The 10,642-nt window shown below is 41.7% G+C and overlaps 1 protein-coding gene across 1 annotated transcript; it reads right to left on the reverse strand.

Moving 5' to 3' along the window:
* Nucleotides 1–195: 195 nt before the first annotated feature.
* On the reverse strand, nt 196–10,425 carry LOC136329975 (uncharacterized). Its single transcript, XM_066266520.1, has 4 exons — nt 10,247–10,425; nt 9,435–9,625; nt 9,133–9,288; nt 196–371 (listed from the first exon to the last, which is right to left on the reverse strand). Exons 1-4 carry the CDS (start codon nt 10,423–10,425, stop codon nt 196–198), a joined length of 702 nt encoding a protein of 233 aa, XP_066122617.1.
* Nucleotides 10,426–10,642: the final 217 nt, after the last annotated feature.

Consider the following 10,642-nt stretch of genomic DNA (forward strand, 5'->3'; position numbering starts at 1 on the left):
CCGCATTCCCTGCAGATGCAACCCAACCCCACTTCAGTCCCGTTGAGAACTGTCACAAGGGACAGGCGTCACGCATCCAGGAAGAGCCTGCTTAGCACTGGAGCTGTTTGTCGCACTTCCACAGTCTGCAGCTGGCCTCAGAGTCCCCAGTGACCGCTGTTTGCAGCACATTAAGCTTTTGTCTCAAGCTTAAAGTCAACTCTGGATTTCTGGCGATGATTCAGGTAGACTGGAAGGGCCGTCTGTAGGCATGTGTGGAGACGGGGATTTCGTTTTCTTTAACCTGGAGAGATGAAACCTTGGGGCGTCTTGCTGGAGATTTGCAGCCGTGGAGTTGGTGAGGAGAACCTTGGGATTCACTGTGCTGGGTGCTAGAGGTCAATTCTTAAGGAAAGTGGGCAAATCTGACTGGCCAAGAATAGCAGCAAGGCCAATTCTGAGGACAGGAGGTGAAAGGAAAGGAAGGCTCTGGATTTGGAATGTAGGTCCTGGCCTAAAATAGGGTTTGGGCACCAAGGCAGGAGGGAAAAAAGAGTGTGTAAAGGAGTCACCATGTATTAGGTAAGGCAGCGGACCCGTGGCAAGCAAGGAGGAAAATAAGACCATCAACACCCACAACAGAAATCTTTGAAGGATGAGCAGGACCCAAATATTAGAGCAGGGCTCTACTCTGGTGATGGCCACTCAAATAGCAAATGCAACTAAACACTGGGGAAAGCGGAATGTAGCCCATCATGTAGGTAGTGCTTCTAGTGAGATAATGTCAAGAAATAAAATGGCGCCTGGGAAAGTTTAGAAGGCTGATATTAATGAGTTGAAAGACGCTTAAAGTGTAGTATGTAAAAATATACAGTCTTGAAATGTCTCATTAGGAATACATAATCCGGGAGATGATGTCAGAGTAATGGCGGAGTAGGAAGCGATACCGATAAATCTTCCCCAAAACTCAACAAGATCTTCAACCAGAAACAGAAAAACCTCTACTTGGAGCCTCCAGATGCTTCACAATACACCCGAAGGTATGGTCGAGTGAAAAATTGGCTAAATATATAACCAAATACTGAAGGAAATAGGGAGTAAGAAATGCTCCGCTTTCCTCACTAACCTAAACAGGGCGGCTTTCTCTGGTAACTGTGAATATAGAAACTGAGGCGGGCAAAGGGGGTGAATACATCCCGGCCGCGCACAAACAGCCGAACCAGGCTGTGGCACGGAGATCCTAGTGGAGGAAAAACTGATCCTGTGGCAAGCCGGGTAATACAAGCTAACACTCGCGCCAAACCCAAACAAAGAAAGACAAGCGGGGCAGCCATTTTACCCGTTCTCCTGGTTGGTGCGCAGTTAGTGGGCGAGAGATCTCTTCCTAAGCCCCGGAAGTGGGTGTCCGTGTTACCCCACAGAGAGGCAGGGTCAGAGGCCTTTCTGTGGGCCGAAAGCAGAATCTCTGGGCAGCCCCAGCGCCCTGGGAAAGCCGCGCACGGGAGGGAGCAAGAACTAATTCCAACGGTGGAAATTTTCCTTGCTGGTGAGGGTTTCACTCAGGGAAACGCGGCAGGCCTCATATCCTGGTGTGCGCGTGCAGATAGGTAGTGAGCGTTTCCTCCGAGTGCCTCGGCAGTGCGCGCCCGTGTTATCGCACAGAGGGGCAGAGTCAGGGGCCTTTGTGTGGGCAAAAGCGGAATCTCGGGCCGCCCCAGCGCCTTGCAAAAGCCGCGCATGGGGACGGAGCGAGAGTGAATTCCAGCACTGCAAATTTCCATGCGGTTGGGGGTTTCACTCAGAGCGTGAGACTACTGGCCGGATATCCTGGTCTGCGCGCGCAGATAGTGAATGAGAGTTTCCTCCAAGTGCCCCGGAAGTGGGTGCCCGCCTGTGTTACCGGACAGAGTGGCAGAGCCAGAGGTCTTTGAGTGGGCGGAATGCCCGCCTGATTATGCTAGCAGCTCTGACTGACTGAGCCTTACCCAGAGCCCTGTGCTGAGTGGGAATAGAGTGGGGAGTTGCCAGCTCTTTGAACCTCTTACTATCCAGGCAGAGGCAGCAACAACCCCATAGCTGGATTATCAGGCTACTAATTGAGGAAGGAAAGACTAGGAGAAAGGCTCCAGGAACACGGACTCTTTCACTGTCGGAGCCTATGAATGCTAATGAGCCTTGACTCCCAACGAGACTAAAGCACAATACATGACATTGCCATAGAGACTTATCAACTGCAAACCTCTACCTGAGCGTGCCAAAGGGGCAGAACCTGGGGTACAGAGTCACCGACCAGGAAGAGGAAGAGAAAAGAAAAAACAAGAAGATAACCTCTCAAAATCAAGAATAATCTGCAGACTTTATAACCTATCCCATTTTATTATATTTGTTCATTTGTTTCTCTTATCTTCATTCTTGATACTTTTTTTCCTCCTCCAATTTGGCCGATTAACTCTCTGCCGGTCTTACTCTCTCCTCTCCTTGAACTACACTACCCATAAGTGTTACATCTCCCATTATCTTTTTTCTCCTCTTCCTTTCTCTCTATGAGGGTTGCACTCCAAAACCCTTAACTCTCTCTCTCTCCTTTCTTTTTTCTTCTTTTAGTGGTTCCCTCTTTTTTTCTCTCTCTCTTTCTTTTCTCCCTCTATATTAGTTTCTTCCTTTTTTATTTACATCTCCTCTCATTCAAACTTCAATAACAAACAAATTTTCTTATCTGGGACTCAAACTTATGTTTGTGGCATTTTGGGGGGTTTTTACTTCACCTTTTTAACTCACTAGCAGTGCTTCCATCCCTGGCTCTCCATTTTATCTAGTTCTTGTTCCACAAAATACAATAGTATTTTTTTAATTTGTCCCCCCATTTTTCTGTTCTCCTCTTATTCCTCTAATCATAACTCTTAGACAACCAACACCTAAAAGCAAATAATTTTATTCTTGACCCAAATTTTTTCCTTATTTGCTTTTTGTGGGTCCATACCGCCCCCCCTTTTTTTTTCTTTCTTTTTTTTTTTTTGCCCCTTTATTACTTTTCCCCAATTCAGGACCTCCATCACAGGCATTGTTTGTTATAATTCACAGTTCACCACAAGATTTTCTCAAGAAAAAGGGGAGAGGAGAGGAAAAAAGGAGAGGGGAAATAATTTCCTTTTTTAAAAAATTATTATTTTATTTTTCTTTATTTCATTATTAATTTTTTTTAAAAAAACTCTTTTTGATTTTTTTTAACTTTTTATTCTTTATTAAATCTCATTAATACTATCAACAAAACCACCCTCAGATGCCATTAAGGAAGAGAAAATCGAATATCATGGATACAAAAGAAAGAGAGGTAACACAGCTAGATGAGGAAAAATCTATGGAGAAAAAATTTAATATATTGGAAACCTTGGAGCTAAATGACAGAGAATTCAAGATAGAAATCCTAAAAATCCTCCGAGATATACAAGAAAACACAGAGAGGCAATTTAGGGAGCTCAGAAAACAACTCAATGAACACAAAGAATATATGTCCAAAGAAATTGAAACTATAAAAACAAATCAAACAGAGATGAAAAACGAAGTAACAAGCTTAGCTAATAGAACAGGTCAGATAGAAGAGAGGATTAGTGAAATAGAAGACAAGCAACTTGAGGCACAACAGAGAGAAGAAGAAAGAGACTCAAAAATTAAAAAAAATGAGATAGCCCTACAAGAATTATCTGACTCCATCTAAAAGAATAACATAAGAATAATAGGTATATCAGAGGGAGAAGAGAGAGAAAATGGAATGGAGAACATACTCAAACAAATAATAGATGAGAACTTCCCAAGCCTGTGGAAAGAACTAAAGCCTCAAATTGAAGAAGCAAACAGAACACCGAGTTTTCTTAACCCCAACAAACCTACTCCAAGGCATATCATAATGAAATTGACACAAACCAACAGCAAAGAAAAAATTCTCAAGGCAGCCAGGGAAAAGAAGAATACAACATATAAAGGAAGGCCCATTAGATTATCATCAGATTTCTCAGCAGAAACTCTACAAGCTAGAAGAGAGTGGACCCCAATATTTAAAGTCCTAAAAGAGAGAAACTTTCAGCCACGAATACTATACCCATCAAAGCTATCCTTCAAATATGAAGGAGAAATAAAAACATTCACAGATACAGAAAAGATGAGGGAATTTATCATCAGAAAACCCCCACTCCAGGAATTACTAAAGGGGGTTCTCCAATCAGATACAAAGAACAAAAAAAAAACAGAGCCACAAGTAAAAGCTCCAAGAAGAACACAATAAAACCAAATTTAAACTGTGACAACAACAAAAAGAAAGAGGGGGAGAAGATGGAGATTAACAGTAGCAAAGGAAGATGGAGTGCAAAGGTACTCACAAAATAGTTCACTACAATGAACAGGGTAGGGACCCTTTTAATTACTCAAAGGTAACCACCATTGAAAAAACCACCACAGAAGCACATGAGATAAAAAAGATAGCAACAGAGGAAAGATGTATGGAATACAACCAAATAAAAACAAAAGATAGAAAAACGAAAGAGAAGGATCAAACAAGACACAAAACTAACAGAAAGCAAGATATACAATGGCAATAGGGAACTCACAAGTATTAATAATTACACTAAATGTAAATGGATTAAACTCACCAATAAAAAGGCACAGAGTAGCAGAATGGATTAAAAAAGAAAATCCAACTATATGCTGCCTACAGGAAACTCATCTAAGTAACAAGGATAAAAACAAATTCAAAGTGAAAGGCTGGAAAACAATACTCCAAGCAAATAACATCCAAAAAAAAGCAGGTGTAGCAATACTCATATCGGATAATGCTGACTACAAGACAGGAAAAGTACTCAGAGATAAAAATGGCCATTTCATAATGGCTAAGGGGACACTGAATCAAGAAGACATAACAATTCTTAATATATATGCACCAAACCATGGAGCACCAAAATATATAAGACAGCTACTTATTGACCTTAAAAAAAAAACTGACAAAAATACAATCATAATTGGAGACCTCAATACACCGCTGACGGCTCTAGATCGGTCATCCAAACAGAGAATCAACAAAGACATAGTGGCCTTAAACAAAACACTAGAGCACCTGGATATCATAGACATCTACAGGACATGTCATCCCAAAGTGACTGAGTATACATTTTTCTCCAGTGTACATGGATTATTCTCAAGAATTGACCATATGTTGGGCCACAAAAACAACATCAGCAAATTCAGAAAAATTGAAGTTGTACCAAGCATATTTTCTGATCATAAAGCCTTGAAACTAGAATTCAACTGCAAAAAAGAGGAAAAAAATCCCACAAAAATGTGGAAACTAAACAACATACTTTTAAAAAATGAATGGGTCAAAGAAGAAATAAGTGCAGAGATCAAAAGATATATACAGACTAATGAAAATGACAATACGACATATCAGAATCTATGGGATGCAGCAAAAGCAGTGATAAGAGGGAAGTTCATATCACTTCAGGCATATATGAACAAACAAGAGAGAGCCCAAGTGAACCACTTAACTTCCCACCTTAAGAAACTAGAAAAAGAAGAACAAAGACAACCCAAAACCAGCCGAAGAAAGGAGATAATAAAAATCAGAGCAGAAATAAATGAATTAGAGAACAGAAAAACTATAGAAAAAATTAATAGAACAAGGAGCTGGTTCTTTGAAAAGATCAACAAAATTGACAAACCCTTGGCAAGACTTACCAAGGAAAAAAGAGAAAGAACTCATATAAACAAAATCCAAAATGAAAGAGGAGAAATCACCACGGACACCGTAGATATACAAAGAATTATTGTAGAATACTATGAAAAACTTTATGCCACTAAATTCAACAACCTAGAAGAAATGGATAAATTCCTAGAACAATACAACCTTCCTAGACTGAGTCAAGAAGAAGCAGAAAGCCTAAACAGACATATCAGTAGAGAAGAAATAGAAAAAAACATTAAACACCACCCCAAAAATAAAAGTCCAGGCCCGGACGGCTATACCAGCGAATTTTATCAAACATTCAAAGAAGACTTGGTTCCTATTCTACTCAAAGTCTTCCAAAAAATTGAAGAAGAAGCAATACTTCCAAACACATTTTATGAGGCCAACATAACACTCATACCAAAGCCAGGCAAGGATGGCACAAAAAAAGAAAACTACAGACCAATATCTCTAATGAATACAGATGCTAAAATAATAAACAAAATACTAGCAAATCGAATACAACAACATATTAAAAAAATAATACATCATGATCAAGTGGGATTCATCCCAGAATCTCAAGGATGGTTCAACATACGTAAAACAGTTAACGTAATACACCATATCAACAAAACAAACAACAAAAACCACATGATCTTATCAATAGACGCAGAAAAGGCTTTCGATAAAATACAACACAATTTTATGTTTAAGACTCTCAACAAAATGGGTATAGGAGGAAAATATTTCAACATGATAAAGGCCATATATGATAAACCATCAGCTAACATCATATTAAATGGCACTAAACTGAAGGCTTTCCCCCTTAAATCAGGAACAAGACAGGGTTGTCCACTCTCTCCACTCTTATTTAATGTGGTACTAGAGGTTCTCGCCACAGCAATCAGACAAGACAAAGAAATAAAAGGCATCCATATCAGAAAAGAAGAAGTAAAGCTATCACTTTTTGCAGATGATATGATCCTATACATCGAAAACCTCAAAGAATCCACAAAAAGACTACTAGAAACAATAAGCCAATACAGTAAGGTCGCAGGATACAAAATTAACATACAGAAGTCAATAGCCTTTCTATATGCCAACAATGAAACAATTCAGAACGAACTCAAAAGAATAATCCCCTTCACGATTGCAACAAAAAAAATAAAATACTTAGGAATAAACATAACAAAGAATGTAAAGGACTTATATAATGAAAACTATAAACCATTTTTAAGGGAAATTGAAAAAGATACAATGAGATGGAAGAATATACCTTGTTCTTGGCTAGGAAGAATAAATATAATCAAGATGGCTATATTACCCAAAGCAATATACAAATTCAATGCAATTCCCATCAAACTTCCAATGACGTTTTTTAAAGAAATAGAGCAAAAAATCATCAGATTTATATGGAACTATAAAAAACCCTGAATAGCCAAAGCAATCCTAAAGAAAAAGAATGAAGCTGGGGGCATTACAATACCTGACTTCAAACTCTATTATAGGGCCACGACAATCAAAACAGCATGGTATTGAAAGAAAAATAGACACTCCGACCAATGGGACAGAATAGAAAGTCCAGAAATAAAACCACATATATATAGTCAAATAATTTTTGATAAAGGGGCCAACAACACACAATGGAGAAAAGAAAGCCTCTTCAATAAATGGTGCTGGGAAAACTGGAAAGCCACATGCAAACGAATGAAACTGGACTACAGTCTCTCCCCCTGTACAAAAATTAACTCAAAATGGATGAAAGATCTAAACATAAGACCTGAAACAATTAAGTACATAGAAGAAGACATAGGTATTCAACTCATGGACCTGGGTTTAAAGAGCATTTTATGAATTTGACTCCAATGGCAAGAGAAGTGAAGGCAAAAATTAATGAATGGGACTACATCAGACTAAGAAGTTTTTGCTCAGCAAGAGAAACTGATAACAAAATAAACAGAAAGCCAACTAAATGGGAAATGATATTTTCAAACAACAGCTCAGATAAGGGCCTAATATCCAAAATATACAAAGAACTCATAAAACTCAACAACAAACAAACAAACAATCCCATAAAAAAATGGGAAGAGGATATGAACAGAAACTTCTCCCAGGAAGAAATACAAATGGCCAACAGATATATGAAAAGATGCTCATCTTCTTTAGCTATTAGAGAAATGCAAATCAAAACAGCAATGAGATACCACCTCACACCTGTTCGATTAGCTATTATTAGCAAGACAGGTAATAGCAAATGTTGGAGAGGCTGTGGAGAAAAAGGAACCCTCATACACTGTTGGTGGGAATGTAAAGTAGTACAACCATTATGGAAGAAAGTATGGTGGTTCCTCAAAAAACTGAAAATAGAACTACCTTATGACTCAGCAATCCCTCTACTGGGTATATACCCCAAAAACTCAGAAACATTGATACGTAAAGACACATGCAGCCCCATGTTTATTGCAGCATTGTTCACAGTGGCCAGGACATGGAAACAACCAAAAAGCCCATCAATAGATGACTGGATAAAGAAGATGTGGCACATATACACTATGGAATACTACTCAGCCTTAAGAAATGATGACATCGGAACATTTACAGCAAAATGGTGGGATCTTGATAACATGATACGAAGCGAAATAAGTAAATCAGAAAAAACCAGGAACTGCATTATTCCATACGTAAGTGGGACATAAAAGTGAAACTAAGAGACATTGATAAGAGTGTGGTGGTTACGGGTGGGAGGGGGGAAAGGGAGAGGGAAAGGGGGCAGGGGAGGGGCACAAAGAAAACAAGATAGAAGGTGACAGAGGACAATCTGACTTTGGGTGATGGGTATGCATCATAATTGAACAACAAGATACCCTGGACTTGATATCTTTGAATATATGTATCCTGATTTATTGATGTCACCCCATTAAAAAAAATAAAATTATTTAAAGATAAAAAAAAAAAAAAGGAATACATAATCCTCGTACAAAAACCAGAAAACACAGGAAGCAAGATACGGTCGCTTATCGCTGCCGCCGTTGCTAGAGTTCACAAGTGTTAATGTAGTGCTGCAACGTTTCCTAATTTTATTTTTCCATTGTGTCGCATTACATTGGTAGAATTGTCAGAAAATATTAATCTGTTATATAAGTTATTTAAAAAATAAGTTCTACACTGAGCATCCTCCCATACGTAACAAGCGGATGGGCCCAATTATATTTTGGTGTATATACGAGTAGGTAACGTCTACACATTATCTTTAATCAACAACTTTATTTCTATTGGTTCCATAGTATTTCATTTAATGGACTACATTTTACAAACAAAGCCTGGTTTGTGGGGAATTACTGTTTGTTTGTTTGTTTTTTGCTATTGTATTAGTGGGGAGTGGGGTGCATTACCCTGACATTACTTATTTATTTAAAAGCATTGCTTAGAACCGATCAGACCGTAAGCTGAAAGGCTCATAAAGATGCCTCCATCGCGTCTTCTGCACGGCTTCAGACCTGGCCATGCAGGGACGAGACCTCTGGCTGGACGAGGCGCTGGGCCCCGAGCAGGCCCTTCCTCTGGCTCTGCAGTGCTCTGGAGCTGGGCAGGTGGACCTGGAGCAGGAAAAAGAGACAGCTTTCCGCACACTCGCGACTCTCCAGTGCCTTCCCAAAGACAGGAAGGATGCTGATACCTTTCCGGGAACTCCGGCCCATGGAACACCATCCCCAGATCACCGTCCCAGACTGCATTCCCGCACCTTCAGGCATGGCCTGCGTGGCCTCTCGATGCTGCTGATCGACCCAGTTGAGTTGGGGGTGGCCCACATGGCGTAAGGCAGCAGAGTTGACGAGCTCCAAGGCCTGCTTCAGCCGGAACCAGGGGAGGAGGAAGGGCGGGCCGAAACCCTTCCACCGGTGGGGCCAGCTAGGCACGGTACAGGCAATGGCCCTGAGGAGAGGCAGTGGGGCGGCAGAGTCAGAGCACTGGTCTGTGCGTTCCGCGCTACCCTGCCATGGCACCCTCGTTTGAGACCGCGTCTGTGCCTGCCCCTGCCCCTGCCCATGCAGGGGACAGCCCCAGGCAGCCCTCTCCCGACCCGCCGTGTGGCTGTCCTTAGAGTGGCAGGCTTCACATGGGGTCTGTGTGACTCATTTTGCCACAGACATTTCTCCTGAAGGTCCTGGACACTGCCCACCCCAGCTCCCCCATGCACCAGGTCATCTGGCCTGAGGATGGAGATGGATTTGTGAGCATCTCCTGTTTTGAGCCTGGTGCTGGTAATCAGTGGAGGTGACCATGGAGAAGGGCGGGCAGAGCCAGATGGGACTGAGGTAGGTGGGTGTGGGACTGTGCGGGCATCTCAGCCCACCCCGCCCATCGGTTCAGTGAGGCCAGGGGTCCCCTCCACAGTCCTCTCTGTCTCCTGTCCTCCTGGAATGGAAGCCAGCAGAGCTCAGGCCTGCTTTGGGAATCAGAACATGTGCAAGGTCACAGTCCTGCTGGGCCCTCAGCCCCCACTACGTTGACACAGGAGGCCCTCCTTGCGCTGCATCCAAAGACCACACTCACTTTTCTAATTGGTCCTGGGGTGTGTCGCCTTGGTCCTTGTGAGGAGGTAAGCCTCCAGACGTGGTAAAGACCTTGATGGCATCATGGACGATGGACGGTGGCCAGGACCTGCAGATGACGTCTGCTGTGAGTGTGATGCACTGAGTAGAACTGAGGCCTGGGGGTGGAATCTGCCTCATTCACTGAGTTAGCCTAAGTGTCTGCATAAATGTCTACTTATATTGGGTACTTCATTCACCTCGTCAAAGGAGAAACTCCAGGCGGAACCGTCCCAGATATCTGGGTGGCCTGAGGCCCCCTGCTATGCCCAGGCTTTCCTAAGGTGGCAACATCAAACTCCATGACAAGGATCAGATCAGCTAAGTGGACTCCCAAGCTCCTTGACAGGTAGTTTTC

This window comes from Saccopteryx bilineata, chromosome 3 (genome assembly GCF_036850765.1).
Source record: "Saccopteryx bilineata isolate mSacBil1 chromosome 3, mSacBil1_pri_phased_curated, whole genome shotgun sequence".
Classification (NCBI taxonomy): Eukaryota; Metazoa; Chordata; class Mammalia; order Chiroptera; family Emballonuridae; genus Saccopteryx; species Saccopteryx bilineata.